General features: G+C 53.6%; 1 protein-coding gene across 1 annotated transcript; it reads left to right on the top strand.

Moving 5' to 3' along the window:
* The first annotated feature begins 3058 nt into the window (after positions 1–3058).
* Positions 3059–12959, top strand: HPD (4-hydroxyphenylpyruvate dioxygenase). The gene is made up of 14 exons (XM_005612614.4): positions 3059–3428; positions 3546–3572; positions 4098–4160; positions 4510–4614; positions 5277–5319; positions 5492–5574; positions 6566–6655; positions 7642–7745; positions 8134–8211; positions 8767–8929; positions 9041–9112; positions 10552–10674; positions 12416–12532; positions 12624–12959. Exons 1-14 carry the CDS (start codon positions 3426–3428, stop codon positions 12732–12734), a joined length of 1182 nt encoding a protein of 393 aa, XP_005612671.1. The 5' UTR covers positions 3059–3425; the 3' UTR covers positions 12735–12959.
* Positions 12960–16147: the final 3188 nt, after the last annotated feature.

Genomic DNA, 16147 nt, shown 5'->3' with positions numbered 1-16147 from the left:
AGGTACCCGATGCTCAGCAAGGTCCTCAGAAAGGATCTCAGGGCCAAGGCCACCTTGGTCATGGTCATAAGGAAGAAGACGGCCAGTGTTTATACAGCTAGGAAGCTCATATCTTAGGAAGGACATTCCCTGCCCCTTCATCCTTCCTTTTCGAAAACAACGCTTCCACCACCTTCGATGAGTCACGGTCCACTGAGCAAATCTCCATGCTGTGCCCCCTGTGTCAGGGCTTCCCAAGCCCACCCCCAGGTTTGATGATGTGCTCGGAGCACTCACTGGACGCAGCATAGAGTCATCCTCATGGCTAAGATGTGTTACAGCAAAAGGAGACAGCAAAATCAGGCCAGAGAAAAGGCGCATACATGAGGTCCAGAGAAAACCAGGTGCAAGCTGCCAAGGGTCGTCTCCCAGTGGGGTCACATGGGATGCACTAAATTCCTCCGGCGAGGGGTGGTGAAATGCTGTCTACCAGGGAAGCTCGCCTGAGCCTAAGACTCCAGGGTTTTTATCATAGGTACCTGCTGCATAGCACATACCAAAATCGCAGGCTCCCAGGTGTTCAGCATAAACCACGTTGCTCATACAAACAGTTTAGGCCAGAGATCCACTCCTGTCAATTCTGGGGATGGTGGGAACCTTCCTGGAATTCAAATTCCTTAATGCCAACCAAGGCTCAACCTGCAGGCAGGCGTTTCTACAAATAGCAGTCTCAAGCCTGCTGTGTGTACTGTTTCCTGCACACCAGGGCACACTGGAGGATGAGTCTTATGAGCCCATCTGAACAGTGGGATCTGTGAGCAAGGCCTCCGGAACCTAGCTCATAGCTCAGGTTGGGCAGAAAGTAACAACTCAGGAACAAAGAGCAGAGACAGCCATACGCAGCCACTGCTAACCTGTTATCTATCTGGACCCAGCCTGAGGGGGAGCATCTGGGAAGGGACACGGGGGCTCCAGAAACTGGACCATGTAGGGTCCCCCATCCCAGGATCTGCCCACAGATGGGAGAGGTACCAAGGGGTGTATCCAGAGTGTGACTGAGACCCACAGTGTGTCTGGAAGCAAAGTCCAGAGTATAAGAGGGACAAAGCCACCAGCCCTGGCCAGCTAAGCAGGACATCGGCCTTCTTCACCCTGAGGCTTCTGACGGCATGCTTCCTTGGTTCAGTAAACATTGGCTTTGTGCCTAGAACACAGGCCAGGCCAGGCTCTGGGAGGAGGGGTGTGAGTTGGCCACTGCAAGCAAGAGGCAAGATCCTCCTCAGCTGCACTGAGCCCGTCTCCCCAGTAGAACTTTCTGGCCTGTGAGCTCCACTCTGGGCTACCTCCACTCCAGTTTTTTCAGTTGGAAACCTAGACCCAAGGAGCTAGGGTGGGCAAGGCACCCAGGAGGGGCAGAATAAAGAGGTGGGACCACCTAGCCTGCCTCCAGACTTGCCCAGAAAACAGAAAAGAAGGGAGAAAGTGTCTGGACTGGTGGAATAAGATCCCATTTCGAAAGCAAATAGGCCGGGGCCAGCCCGTTGGCATAGCGGTTAAGTTTACAGGCTCCCCTTCTGCAGCCCGGGGTTTGCAGGTTTGGATTGCTTGGCACAGACCTGCATACTGCTTATGAAGCCATGCTGTGGCAGGCGTCCCACGTATAAAGCAGAGGAAGACGGACACGGATGTGAGCTCAGGGATAATCTTCCTCAAAAAATAAGCACATAGCCCAGAGTTTGAACCTTGGTTCTTAACCAGCTTTGTGACCTTACAGACAGATGCTCATCTCTCCAGGCCTCAGTTTCCCCATCTGTCCGACAGGAATATCAGTATCTTCTATTTGTATATAAGTTAATGCAGCAACAAAAGGCGTGGGCTCTGGAGTCGGAATCACCTGGTTCACATTCCAGTCCTACTCTGCCACTTGCTAACTGCGTGGCCTGAGGAAGGTCTCCAACGGACCTAGGCCCCACTCCCAGCGCTGGGGGCTAAAGCTGACGATTCAGGGCTTACCTCAACCTCAGACCTGGGGCTGGAGAGTTCTGAGAGGGCTTCCTGGGGAAGGTGGAAACTTGAGAGTGGCCCGGGGGGCTGGCATGCTGAGGAAGGTGGGGGAGGGCTCCTCCCTGGTACAAGCACCTCGATGCTCCCTGGTGGGGAGGGAGGAAGGAGAGAGGGAGGGCGTCTCAGGCACTTTCTTGCCATTTGTCAGTTTTTCTCATCTGAAAAATAAGAATGTTGGACTGAATGATCCTTGAGGTCATTCCTAGCCATGATGACCTGTTTTTCTGTATTTAAAAAAAGGTTGATGCAAGACATTTGGGGAGCAAAAATGCAGGAGGGTAGGGGGTCATAGCATGGTCGTGGGCCAGACTGTCAGCGTCAGAGGCTGGAAAAGAGTTTCCAGGCAAGGAGGATAGTTGAGAAAGTCAGTTCGCTGGGAAGTGGGCAAGATGGCCCAGCAATGAAGTTTCTGGGGACTGCTGTGGAGCTAGAGGCAGGAGGCTGTCCAGGAGCCATGGCTGGCCAGCAGGAACCACGCCATCTTCCAGGAAAGCGAGACCTGAGGACTCAGGAATGCGAATGCTGGGGAGAGGCCTGGCCTTCCTCCTCCCTCAGCCATCACCTCCACCTTCCCGCTACGCTGGAGATATTGAGAACTCGGGGCAGGGGCAGGGCCATTACCTCTTTCCTGCTACTCGGGTTCTGGCAACGCCAAGACCTCCTGTTCTCCGTCAGCCCCCCAAAATCCCAAAGAAACGTAATTTATCATAACCAACATTAACAGAGAAATCACTGCTCTTTTTCAAAGACTTATGCTTGGTCTCGTTTAATCCCCATCACATTACTATTGCTCCCATTTTACAGGTGGGGAGATTGAGGCTCAGATGGGTTTGTTGACTTTCCCCAGTCACATAGGATGTAGCAGATCCCGGATTCAGCCCCCACGCCCACGCCTCTCATCACTATGGAATACAACCCATTTATCTAAATATAAACCACATACTTGCTATGCAAACAGGGCTTCAAGGCTTGTTCCTAATTTCCCTACAAATTCTTCCTAGTTAAGAATTCCGGAGCCACCACTGCACTCAAGCTGACCTTGGCCTCTGAGCTTTGGATTCTGGAGGGCAGAGATGGCAGTCTCAGCTGGTGGTCCTAGAAGGAGCGTGCCCTTGGCTTCTTGCCCTGGCCTGGTCCCCCATTGGCTAGTGGCCTTGGGGGAGTGACTCCCCTCTGGGCCTGACGGCATCGCCCTGTCCAATGAGGCCTTGGCAGGATTAGAGGCTCCCAGGCCTAGGAGCTTCCAGCGCTGGGAGCAGCTCCCACCCCCAGGGAGGCCAGGAGGCCAGGGGCGGGACCTGCTCGGGGTTAAATACACCTGTTAAGCATTCAGCCAGCGTCTGTCCTGGTCCTCCCAGCGGAAAGTCTGACCACGCTCAATCATGGTAAGCACCTGCCGGGGCCAGGGCAGCCTCCCTCGGGTGGTAGGATCTGCAGTGAGCCTTTCAGAAGCACCTTGTGTCCAAGCTTCCAAGTCTTATTGTCTTTTTCTTTCTCCTTAGACGACTTATAGCAACAAAGGAGAGAAGGTAAGCAGGAGAGGAAGCGTGGGGTCTGGGTCTGAAAGGGGGTCAGAGTCCTGGGAGACTGGGATGTCAGCAAAGAGCAGAAGAGGAATAGCTCCAGTGGGTATGTCATGTCCACGATGCATACTCTGCATCGAGTTCCTCTCCGGGCCCCCCAGACTGAGCTGGACTCAACATCACCCTCCTAAGAAAAACTTTTACCTCTTCTTAAATTCCTACCAATCTCTTAATCCTGTCTGGAAGTACTTTCTAGGGTCTAACTGAGATCTGTGTTGCTATAGCATAAAGCTGTTTCCCTCTCTGAAACCTGGGCACACCTCCTGAAGGAGCTTCCTCATCCTGGACCCCCAGGAGCTCAATTTCCACATGAGAAACCTCTTTTGAGTTTGGCAAGGCTGTGGGGGTTTGGCTTCTCTGTGTTGTGGGATTGGGCCTGGGACGAGAGAGGTGGCTAGGGGACATCTCTCCAGCCACACTTTTCTAGACTCATTTCTAGGGACTCAGCCTCTCCCCTCTCTCCTTCTGCAGCCTGAGAAAGGCCGATTCCTCCACTTCCACTCCGTGACCTTCTGGGTTGGCAACGCCAAGCAGGTAGAAACCAGTGTGAGGTGTTGGAGTGGACAGAGGGCAGGCGAGAGAACCTCCCGGACAGGGCAGGCCTGCAGCGGGTCTGTGATTGGCCCCCGGGAGGGGAGGATCAGGGCCAGTACTGGAAAGGACAGACACTCTTTGGATCCTATGTACACAATCAGGGCCACAGATCCCAGCAGGAAACTTATCTGAGTCAGAATGGGCCAGGGAGCAGCTTTTCTTCCCAGGAAGGACTCTGCCCCCAGGGCAACAGGGCAAACAGGCTGAGGGGGGCTGGGGGCTCTCAGCTGGGGACTCCCTGGGCTGGCCCTTCGACCCTCATGAACCTGGTTGCAACTCTGTGGTCCAGGCTGCGTCATTCTACTGCAATAAGCTGGGCTTTGAACCTCTAGCCTACAAGGGCCTGGAGACGGGTTCCCGGGAGGTGGTCAGCCACGTGATCAAGCAAGGGAAGGTGAGTCCCCACCCCAGGACTCCCAGTCGACCAGGAGGCCAGCCTCTTTCCCCCTGCTGGTCTCTGAGCTCCCTGAGGGCTCCGGCACCCCTGGGTGAAGTAGACCAGAGGGCCCTTTCTCCAGGCAGGCCTAGTCCTCTTCCAGAATGCCCGGCATGGCTAGGGGGGCATGGCTAGGGGAGCATGGGCTGAGTTCAGACCCACCGGCCCCTCGACCCAGCACCTTTGTACAACATGCAAGAGGGATCTTCTTACTTTTGTCTCCTTCTCTGCCTGGCTCAATGCTGGCCTCACAGATGTTCAGGAAAGGTTGGCAGAGGCCTCGATGTCAGAGCTGGAAGACTGAGCAGTGCCTTGGTCCATGGGATCCCTGGGGCTTTCCCCCATGGGGAGGCCTGACTCAGCCTCCAGGGCTCTGGGAGGGTCTGGCATATGGGAAGCCCCCATCCCTCAGGACCAGGGTGGGACGCAAAGGCAGAGAAGGGACTGGAAAACAGAGTCAAGGAGTCCTGCCTGACTGGGAGGGGTAATCTGGTCCTGATGCCCCCTGGCATTTTACCCCCAGGGGTATCTCACTGGTGGGCAGGGAGGAGGGGATCGGGGTGCACCTCCACACACTCACCTGAGCCACCAGCCCACCTCCCTTCTTCTCTGTATCTTAGATTATTTTTGTCTTCTCCTCCGCCCTCAACCCTTGGAACAAAGGTGAGGGGGCCCCGGGGGTTTGGGGTGCCAGGAGGTGGAGACATGGTACTGTGGGTGGGGTCAGGATTCAGGGAGGGGGCCTCAGCCAGGAAGGAGATGGAACCCAGAAGGCTGAGAGCACAGGTGAGGGGGCTGTGACTCCAGTGCAACCCACCTCCCCCGCTGACCACAGAGATGGGCGATCACCTGGTGAAACACGGCGATGGAGTGAAGGACATCGCCTTCGAGGTGGAAGATTGTGACTACATCGTGCAGGTGAGACCGCACTTGCGCTGGCGCTGAGACGAAGCAATAAGGCTCGGCCTGCCCTCCCTCTGCCGTAGGGACCCCTACAAGTCAGGACTGGAGGGACACTGCCATGTCACCATGACAAGCCGAGACATTGGTGTGACACACACCTGAGTTCCAGGGACGCCCTGCCCCTTACTCACTGTGTGTCCTCTCTCTTATCCTCAGTTTCCACATCTGCAAAATAGGATAACCACAGCACCTACCTCACTGAGTTGTAACAAAGAGGAAATCAGATCATAATGCCCATTTCTTAAGCACGACTTGGAACCCAACACGGTACTCTAGAGGCAGTTTAGAGGTTCAGAGCACAGATCCTAGAGGCAAACTGCCCCGGTCTGAATCTTATGAGCTGTGTGACATTGGGCAAGTGAATTAACTTCTCTGTGCCTCACTTTCCTCACCTGTAAAATGGAGCTGACAGTGCCTTTAGTAGACTGTTGCCGTGAGGGTTAAAGAGGTTAATACCAGCAACAGGGCCTGATGTTCGAGAAGCACAGATGTGCAGTAAGTCAGGTTTTGCTAAATAAATGCATGAATCACAAGTGTGAGGCACTGGGAGAGGGTCTGACACACAGTAAGTGCTCAATAAATGCCAGCTCATATTCTTCTCATCCAACCACCCTTTTTACAGCTGGGGAAACTGAGGACTGGAGACGGTGAAGGGCCACAAAGTGAGTTAGCAGAGGCAGGACAGACCCCCACTCCCACCTGGTTTGTCTCCCACAGCCCCAACTTTGGGCCTTGGCCTGCCTCAGTTTCCCTATTTGCCAAATGGGCATGAAGCATGGGTATCAGGGGCAACAGCTGAAGCTGGCGGGGGGGGGTTCCTGCCCGGGCCTGGAAAAACTGGAGGAGGCTGTGGCAGGACCACTCCAAGGCGATCCAGCAGGGGCAGCCGGCAAGGGCTCCGGAGGGTCCAGCCCTGACGGCTTCCCCCACCCCATGTCTTCTGCAGAAAGCCCGGGAACGGGGCGCCAAAATCGTGCGGGAGCCCTGGGTCGAGCAGGATAAGTTTGGGAAGGTGAAGTTCGCTGTGCTGCAGACGGTGAGTTAAATTGGGTGCCCTACCTCTGCTGCTGTCAGTACCCCCTGAGATGCCCAGATCCCCCTCTCGGCCCCACCCCAACTCCATGACGTCACCCCACCCTCGTGCCCCAAAGCACAGACATTCATTCTCCCTCCAGTCTGACCACCTGTAAGGCTTGGCCAGCGTGCGGAGGCTGGTGAGAGCTTCCAGTGCCCCCTGGGGCTTTCCTTCCCCCACAGTGGGGGTGATAGGAGGGGATGTAAGCTGCAGGCAGGGGCTTGGAAGAAAGGAGAGGGGTGGGGCCTTGGGCAGCCCTGTCCTGCACTAGCTGTGTGACTCTGGGCAAATCAGTTCACCTCTCTGCGCCTCCGTTTAAATGAGCAGGGACTGGAGTTGGACCCTAACCCGTGCTCCTTGACCCTTCTGTGCTTCAGTGTCTTCAGCTCTAACCTAGGGTCGTTGTGAGGATCAATGAGACCATTTGTGTACGGCACTTGGAACAACAGGGCCTGGCATCTTGTACACACTCAGCAAAGATGACCAGGTCTGTCTGGCATCTGTGTTATCGTCACACAGACAGTCATAGGTCCTACCTCCTCAAGACTATATACAACTTAAAGATTGCTAAGATGATTGAAAGAGCCCTTTGGTATAATTTGATGCAGCACCCTCAGCCATTCTTCATTTAGGCTACACATTTTTATTGAGCATCTGCTATGAGCCAGGCACTGCCCTGGGTGCTGGGGACACCAGGATGAGGAAAGCAGATCCCTGTCCTCACAGAGCTTCCGCTCCTGAGGGGCAGACAGACTGTCAGAGAAATTCCCCAACAAATGATAGATGGCAGTTCATTTCAGAAAGAGGGAGCGACTTGCCCCAGATCACATGCGGAGTCAGGGTCCAACCGGGCTGGAACCCAGGGCTGTGTTGGTGCCATGAAATGTGGCCTGGCCCCAGCGGGGATGGGAGCTCAGGGGCCAAGCCTGGCTGTTTTCCACTCACAGTATGGGGACACTACACACACCCTGGTGGAGAAGATGAGCTACGCCGGCCGCTTCTTGCCTGGATTCGAGGCCCCAGCATTCAGGGACCCGCTACTCTCCAAGCTGTGCGTGCTCCCGTCATGGATGCAGACGGGCTTCTCTGAGGGGGCAGAGCATCTGGGAGCCTGCCAGGGAGCTCCTGAGGGTCCCCAAGGGTGGCTTGAAGAGGCAGCCCAGATGCTAAGAGCATAGGCTCTGGAAGCAGGCTGCCTGGGTTCAGATCCCAGCTCTGTCGCGTTATAGCCATTTAACCTCGGCAAGTTACTTTATTTCTCTAGGCCTCAGTTTCTTCGTCTGTAAAATGGGGCTAGTAACTGTGAGTGAGGTGACAAAAAATAAAGTGCCCATAGTAAGTGCTACACCCATGTGAGCTACTATTGTTATCAAGGGGCCAGCGGGTAGGGGGTGGTGCAGAGAACAGCTCCTCACCCCCCAACCGCTTCCCTCTCCCAGGCCCAACTGCAGTCTTGAGATAATCGATCACGTCGTGGGAAACCAACCTGATCATGAGATGGAGTCGGCCTCAGAATGGTGAGTCCCGGGCCCACGCCCTTCCCACAAAGGTGACAGGCCCTCACAGGGGACAGGCCCACTTCCCAGTTCTTGTTGGGAAATAGAGCAAGGTAGGGGGAGGCTAACCTGGGGTCACCGATTCATCTGTTCCCTGTAAAGCTGTCACCATGGAGACCAGAGGATTTAAGGCCCAAAGTGATCCACAGGTCCTCTTTCTGAGGAACCTTGGAGAATTGGCACAGGGGGTCTCCCAGCCCAGAGACGCTTGGAGGAAGACGGTCACTGCCCAAACAGCGCCCTTGTGCAAATTAGATGCAAGAGGCCCTTCTCAGAGCCCTCCCCTCCTGGAGGGTTGGAGGGTTGCCATACTGCAGATCCTGTTACTAGACACTTTATTTCCACCCGAGGGAAAACTGTCATAATAAAGGGACAAATCTACAAGGGACATGACGTGAATGATGGTTCCTTCATGGAGCCTGCTCAGGGAACAAATTCTAGAAGGTGAAAATAGAGGCGGGGAGCCAGTCCCCAGCTGGCACTCAGAGCCGACGTGTCCCTCTGGCCACCCTGCAGGTACCTGAAGAACCTGCAGTTCCACCGTTTCTGGTCTGTGGATGACACGCAGGTGCACACAGAATACAGCTCTCTGCGTTCCATTGTGGTGGCCAATTACGAGGAGTCCATCAAGATGCCCATTAATGAGCCAGCGCCGGGCAGGAAGAAGTCTCAGATCCAGGTGGGGCCTGCTCTGGGCCCTGGGGGCCTGGTTGGGAATTTGAGAGCTCTTGTGGGGGTAGGGGTGTGCATGAGGGGGGCCAATGACAGTAGTTTCCTTTCCTTCCCACAGGAATACGTGGACTATAACGGAGGCGCTGGGGTCCAGCACATTGCTCTCAAGACCCATGACATCATCACAGCGGTTAGAAGCCCCTTCCTGGCTCTAACTCACCTCCCACTCAGCTCCCGAGTCAATTTCTGCAAAATAAAAAGGGGGCGGGGGGAGTGGCAGTCCTGGGCCCCCTTCACCGGCCCAGAGGGCTGACAGGGTCCCTTACTGGTTCCTGCCACTCATATGCAGGCACATTCCCTGCCGGGATACAGTGTCTCTGCAGAACACTCTTGGCTTTATCAGTAGCAGGTGCCAGAGTAACAGAAAGCCTGGACTCTAGTCCCGGTTCTGCAAGTGCCTTGCTGTGTACTTGGGGGGAGTCAACCCCCTCTCTGGGCTTCAGTTACCTCACCTTGAAAATGAGGATATTGGGCTACAAGGTGAATTAGGTCCTTTCAGTTGAACTAAATGTCCTGAGTCTATGGATCCAGCCCTTGGGGAGGCTGGGTCCTACCTATTCCTTATGTGGCAGAGTATGGCAGAGTGGACAAGAGCCTGAACTGTCCCATTCAATCCTGGCCCAACCAAGAATTCAGTGCATGACCTTGGCAACTTCACTCATTCGTTCACTCATTTATTCATTCGCTCAGTGGATGTTTTTTGAGCCCCCGCTAAGTATTGGGCACGGCTTTAGGTGCTTGGGATGCGTCAGCCAACAAGACGTGTCTGCCCTTACGGAGGCAGAAACTGAAATAAGGAAAATACATGTTAGATGGCGGTGCGTGCTCTGGAGGAGAAAGCAGGCCGATGGGAGAGGGCGGGTAAAGGACGCTGTGTGGTGACCACGCATAGGGTGGTCACAAAAGGCCTCACTGAAAGGGGACATATGAGGATGCAGAGTTGGAAGGAGAGAAGGATGTGGAAATCCAGGAAAAGTGCCCCAGGCAGAAAGGACAGTCAAAGCAGAGGAAGGTTGAAGGAACAGCAAGGAGATCAGTGTGGCTGGAACAGAAGGAGCAAGGCAGAGAGGGGCAGGAGACGAGGTCAGAAGGTAGGATTGGGGGCAGATGGCCGGAGCCATGGTGAGGGCTTTGAATGTGACTGAGACGGGACACCACAGTGGGTTAAGCAGGAGAGTGACATGATTTGACTTGTATTTTAATAGAATCTCTCTGGCTACTATGTTGAAAATAGATATTTAATCTCTCAATGCCTCAGTTTCTCCAGCTATGAAATGGGGATGATCATTGTCCAGGTGCCTCAAAAGATTCCTGCATGGACATAATGAGGCCACACAGAGCGAGTGCTGGAGACAGGCCCAGTGTCAGTGTTCCATACATGGTAGCCATGGCTGTTCTTCTCACAGGACCCGCGAGGACCAGGGGAGGAAGGGGAAGAGGTCACATTGCATCCTGGCTGTTGCAGGGAGCTAGGATGGGGACCCTGCCTCCTCCCGGCCCAGCACCTCCACCTGGCTAGGGGTTCTGAGCATGGAGGAAGGAGGCTGAGCCTGACCTGTTCTGAGACAGATTCGCCACTTGAGAGAGAGAGGCATGGAGTTCTTGGCTGTTCCGTCCTCGTACTACAGACAACTGCAGGAGAAGCTCAAGTCGGCCAAGATCCGGGTGAAGGAAAGCATCGATGTCCTGGAGGTGAGGCTCGTGGAGGAGCCTTGGTTGGCTGGGGAGAATGAGCCCTGAGCTCCACCTTCCCTCACACATACTGTCTAAGTCTATACCCGCCATCAGGCACCGGGACACAGACAGAAAGCCAGACCAGGTCCCTGCCATCATGGGACTTGCTAGTGGGGAGACAGATGACAAACAAATAAGTCACACAAGCACCATCAGAGAGAGAGAGTTGGGGGTGTGCAGAAAGTTGACCTGTGACAGACAGTGACCTGAGGCTACTTTACAGGAGGTGATCAGGAAGGATCTCTCTGAGGAGGTGACATTTCAGTGGAATCTAGATGAGGAGAGGAAGTTGGCAGGTGAAGGGCTGGGGAAAGAGCAGTCCTGGCAGAAGGAATAGCAAGTGCAAAGGTCCTGAAGCAGGAGTAAGCTCTGAGTGTCTGAGGAACAAAAAGGCTAGGGAGGATGAAAGGAAGTGTTTGAGGAGTGACCTCGATCATAGACGTAGGCAGGGGCCAATTCCTCTTGTAGGCCATTTAGGAGTTTGGATTTCTTTCTTCTGTGGCCAGAAACCACTGGAGGGTTTTTTTTGTTTTGTCTTGTTTTGGTGAGGAAGATTTGCCCTGAGTTAACATCCATTGCCAGCCTTCCTCTGGTTTGTATGCGGGACGTTGCCTCAGCATGGCTGTTGAGCGGTGTGTAGGTCCACGCCCGGGATCCAGATGAGTGAACCCTGCCGGCAAAGCAGAGTGCATGAACTCAACCACTACGCTACAGGGCTGGCCCCTGGAGGGTTTTTCTGGTTTTGTTTTTAACAGCTTTATTGACACATAAGTCACCCTTTCAAAGTGCACAATTCGGTAGTTTTTAGCTCTTCACTATGTTGCGCAACCATCATCAAAATCAATGTTAGAACATTTTCATCACTCTAAAACGAAACCTCACACCCCATAGCCATCATCTCCTGATCCCTCCATTCCTGCCCCCACCCCGGCCCTAGGCAACCATTAACCTATCTTCCGTCTCTATAGATTTGCCTTTTCTGAACATACTGTATCAATGGAATCATACAACATGTGGTCTGTTGTGTCTGGCTTCTTTCGCTCAGCATAGCGTTTTCAAGGTGCACGATGTTGTAGCATGCATCGGCATCTCCTGCCTTTCTATGGCAGAATCCTATTCCATTGCCCAGGCAGATCACATTTGGATTATCTGTTCATCAGTGGATGGACATTTGGGTTGTTTCCACTTTTTGGCTATTGTGAATAGTGCTACTAGGATCACTCGTGTGCAGATTTTCGCGTGAACACGTTTTTAATTCTCTTGGGTCTATACCTAGGAGTGGAACTGCTGTAACTCTACGCTTAACATTTTGAGGATCTGCCAGACGGTTTTCCACAGGGGCTGCACCGTTTCACATTCCCACCAGCAATGATTCTCATTGAAGGGTTTTAAACAGGGGAATGATATGATTTCATCTTTCAAAGATCCTTCTGATGTCTGTGGGGCACAGACTGTAAGAAGACAAGAGGGCAGCAAGGAGACCAGCGTAGAGGCTTCTGGGGTGGACCAGGCCAGCCTTGGCGGCGGCTTACACAGGGACTGTGGCAGGGGGCGGAAACAGGACAATTTGGGGATCTATTTGCAGGTGTCTGGAATGGCTGGAGAAAGGGGTCTTTTCTTGGTTTTGGGGGTGCACGAGCCCCCCGTGAGACCTAAAGGGTGCCTGCCTCCCTGTAACCCAGTCCTCCGTCCCACCTAGGAGCTGAAAATCCTGGTGGACTACGATGAGAAGGGCTACCTGCTGCAGATCTTTACGAAGCCCACGCAGGACCGGCCCACGCTCTTCCTGGAAGTCATCCAGCGCCACAACCACCAGGTACCGCCTGTCCCCGGCAAGCCCGAGAGGCATGCAGGGTAGCACGGTTGGCTTTCTGAGCCCACAGCTCACCTCATCTCACCCGCTCCAGGGTTTTGGAGCCGGCAACTTCAACGCACTGTTCAAGGCTTTCGAGGAGGAACAGGATTTGCGGGGCAACCTCACCGACATGCAGACCAACGACCTGGTGCCGGGCAAGTAGGCCCCGCCGGGCCCCGCACGGTGGGCCACGCCCCCTAGTCCTGGAACACGCCCACCCACAGGCCAGGACGAGCAAGCCCTCCTTACTGGCCACTCCCTTTAGACCCCGCCCACCAGCCGGCTCCGCGGCCTCCCCAAGGCTCCGCCCACCCCCACCCCTGACCACGCCCCCAAGCTGAGCCCCTCCCTGCTCCCGCCCTCTGGAATAAAGCATACCGGGGTCCTGCGCCTTGTTCTCCTGTTTGTGCCTAGCCTGAGCGGTGGGGCCTTTGGACGCCACCGGGAGCCCAGGGGGGCAGTGCTGCGGGAGGCCTCCGCGTTGGGGGTTCGAAACCGAGAAGGCACGGGGTGCAAACGCTTTGCTAAGCGGGACCGCACCGGTTGGGGGGAATTCTGGAACCAAGGGGTACAGAGGGCTTGCACTCTAGAGGGGAAGACAGTATCGTTTCGTAGAGTAATAAATGCTATTAAGAAAGTAAAGTAGGTGATGAGACTGTGTGGGCGTGAAGCTGGGAGGGGGACTAATTTCCATATCGAGAGAAGGCCCCTCTGGGGAGATGACATTTGGGAGCCAGCCATGGGAAAATCTGGGGAAAGAACATCCCAGGAAGAGGAAACAGCAAGAGTAAAGGCCATAAGATGGGATCGCACTTGGTGGCATCCTGTCCGATGGCTTTGTGATCTCTAAAGATAAACTGTCCTCGACTTTGCTGCTCTGAGCCCGAACTTCTCGATATACGAGAGGGGAGGGTGTTAGCCAAGGGACTTTGGGGCAGCATCCTTGCTCAGCACCCACAGGATGCAGTTCCCGGTCTGAGAGGTAGAGCAGGTAGTAGGGTCTGAGCCCCTCAGCTTCTGCCCTCTACCCCCAGCACATCAGCCATCCCTGCCCATGCAGCTGCACTCCCCTCTGCTTGCTCCCAGTGAGGACTTCCTTTGGAAAGATGCTAGTTCATGCTCAAGTGTGAGTGACCCTTGCAAAAGAAGGGTGCAGTTGGGAGAGGAGCTATTGGTCGGAAATCTCTTGGAAGGACATTTTTCTTCAAAACCAGAGAACAGAAGGTGGGGGGGCAAATTGGGTCTCTTTCCTTCTTGCTTCGGATGCTTAACAGCCCTCCCTGAGGACCAGTCACTTCAGAACTAGGAGCAGGTGGATCTTGGTATAAGAAAAAAATCTGAGTCAGTATAATGGGGTATTGGGGGATTTTTTTTTCAGGTTAGAGAAGTCAGAGCTTCTAGGATCATGCACTTCAGAAATGAAAAGAACAGCAGTGAGAAGCCAGAGGGACAATGGCAGGCCCCTGTGCTCCTGGTTAAAAATACCCTCCCTCTATTTTCCCATGGCTTATGCAAAGAAGGGGAATTCTGTACCCCAAGAGGTTGCAAACTGGTGGTTCATGGGCCAAATCTGGCTCACAGATGTGTTTTATTCTGTCTGCTTGCTTTTAAACAAATTTGACTCAACTTTTCAGAAAATTGAAATATTTCACATACGAATTCTAGGATTCTGGTTCTTCTTGGAACTATCAGGCAATTCTGGGCTTGCCTTCCTATCCAGCAACAATCAGCTGGTGCCAAGCAGTGGGTGCCTCTTTAGATGGGACATGAGCAGAGCAGATTTGCATCAGCTGAGCACGGACTAGAGAGCCAGACTGCCTGGGTTCACACTCCAGATCAGCCACTTGCCAGTTGTGTGAACTTGGGCAAGCTACTTGACCTCTCAGTGCCTCAATTTTCCACATCTGTTAAATGGGGATGATAATTAATACTCACCTCCTAGCGCTGTGAGTTTAATATCAAAGATGTTTAAAACAGTGCCTGGGTTGAACTGGCCCTATGGCATAATGGTTAAGCCTGGCCTACACTGCTTCAGTGGCCCAGGTTCACAGGTTCAGATCTCAGGTGTGGACCTATACTGCTTGCCAAGCCATGCTGTGGCGCATCCCACATATAAAATAAAGGGAGATTGGCAAGGATGTTAGCTCATGGCTGATCTTCCTCGAGTGAAAAAAAGAAAATAGGAAGATTGGCAAGAGATGTTAGCTCAGAGCGAATCTTCCTCACCAAAAATGAAAAAACAGTGGCTGGCACAGTGTCAGTGCTGTGTGTGCTCTTATTTTTGCAGAGGGGCCTGGGTGAAGGGCTCTTGCCCAAGTGTACCTGGAATCTCTCACCTCACCCTGGTCTGCCCTGTGCATGTAGATGTCTCAAGTTGGGACTCCCTTTCTGGTGCCCACAGCAGAACCAATGAAGGAAGGACTTATCCTGTGGGACTGAGGAGGGGCAGACGGAGAGGTGGATGGATTTGAAGAATATGGGAGGAGACCATCTAACTTGGTAGCTGAGAGAAAAGGAGAAGGCCAGGGCTTCCGGGTTTTGAGCTTAGGTCACCCACAGCAGCCATGATGAGTGGGGGCTAGGAAGAGAAGCAGAGGAGCAGGTTTGAGAGGGAAGTTGAAGGAAACTCCAACTTGGATGTGTTTCCCTTGTGTGCCTTGGGCTGGACCCCCTGGGTTGTCCTCATGCTGCCCTGCAATGCCTTATAGCATCTGCCTCCCTCACTCCCCAACTCAGTACCTCTCAGACCTCATTTCCTGTACTCCTCCTTTCCCTCACAGCTGCAGCCACACGGGCCCCCTTGCTGGTCCTCACGTACACCGGGTGGGCTTCTGCCTCAGGGCCTTTGCACAGCTTGCTCCTTCTGCCTGGGATACCCTTCCCCCAGCTGTCTGCAGGGCTGACTTCCTTATCTCCTCTGAGTTTTGTTCACATGTCAGTTAAGTGGACTTTCCTGACCACATTCTTTAAAATTTCACTCCCCTCCCAACTGACACCCTCTTCTCGTAGCTATTTTTCTCCCTACTATAGCATTTGTTCTTCATGTTTGTCTGGCTCACCCACAAGAACACAATCACCATGAAGACAGGGAGTGTGTTTTCTCTGTTCCTGCATCCCCAGTGTCTAGAGGAGTATCTGGCACATAGTGGTGCTCAATAAATATTGGTTGAATGAACAAACAAATGGTCAGCAGCTGCCTCTACCTTCTCTTTCCTGGCCTTGCCAGACCCTCAGCTCTTTTTCTGTTCCCACGAATCCACCTTCAGTGGTGTTCAGCTGTTCAGAAGTACAATTGTGAAAAACAGCCCAGCGCTAGTGGACATCTACCCTGCCTTCATTTCTTTGCTCACAAGTGAGGTTGCAAAGAACATTCTTGTACTGTTGCCTGCTTGTGGCTGTCAGGCTCAATTCCTGGCAGTGGAGCATTTCAGCCAAGAGTTTTTGTGCATTTTAAGTACTGATTGTGAACAGCTCATTTTTCCTCCTCAGGGTTGCAGCTATTTATGCTCCTACCGACGGTGCCTGAGTGCCCCCCGCCACATACTCACCAACACTGGGTGTTTTCCAATTTCTGAT

This window comes from Equus caballus, chromosome 8, assembly GCF_041296265.1.
Source record: "Equus caballus isolate H_3958 breed thoroughbred chromosome 8, TB-T2T, whole genome shotgun sequence".
In the NCBI taxonomy this organism is placed as follows: Eukaryota; Metazoa; Chordata; class Mammalia; order Perissodactyla; family Equidae; genus Equus; species Equus caballus.
This window is presented reverse-complemented; position numbering and strand designations above follow the sequence as displayed.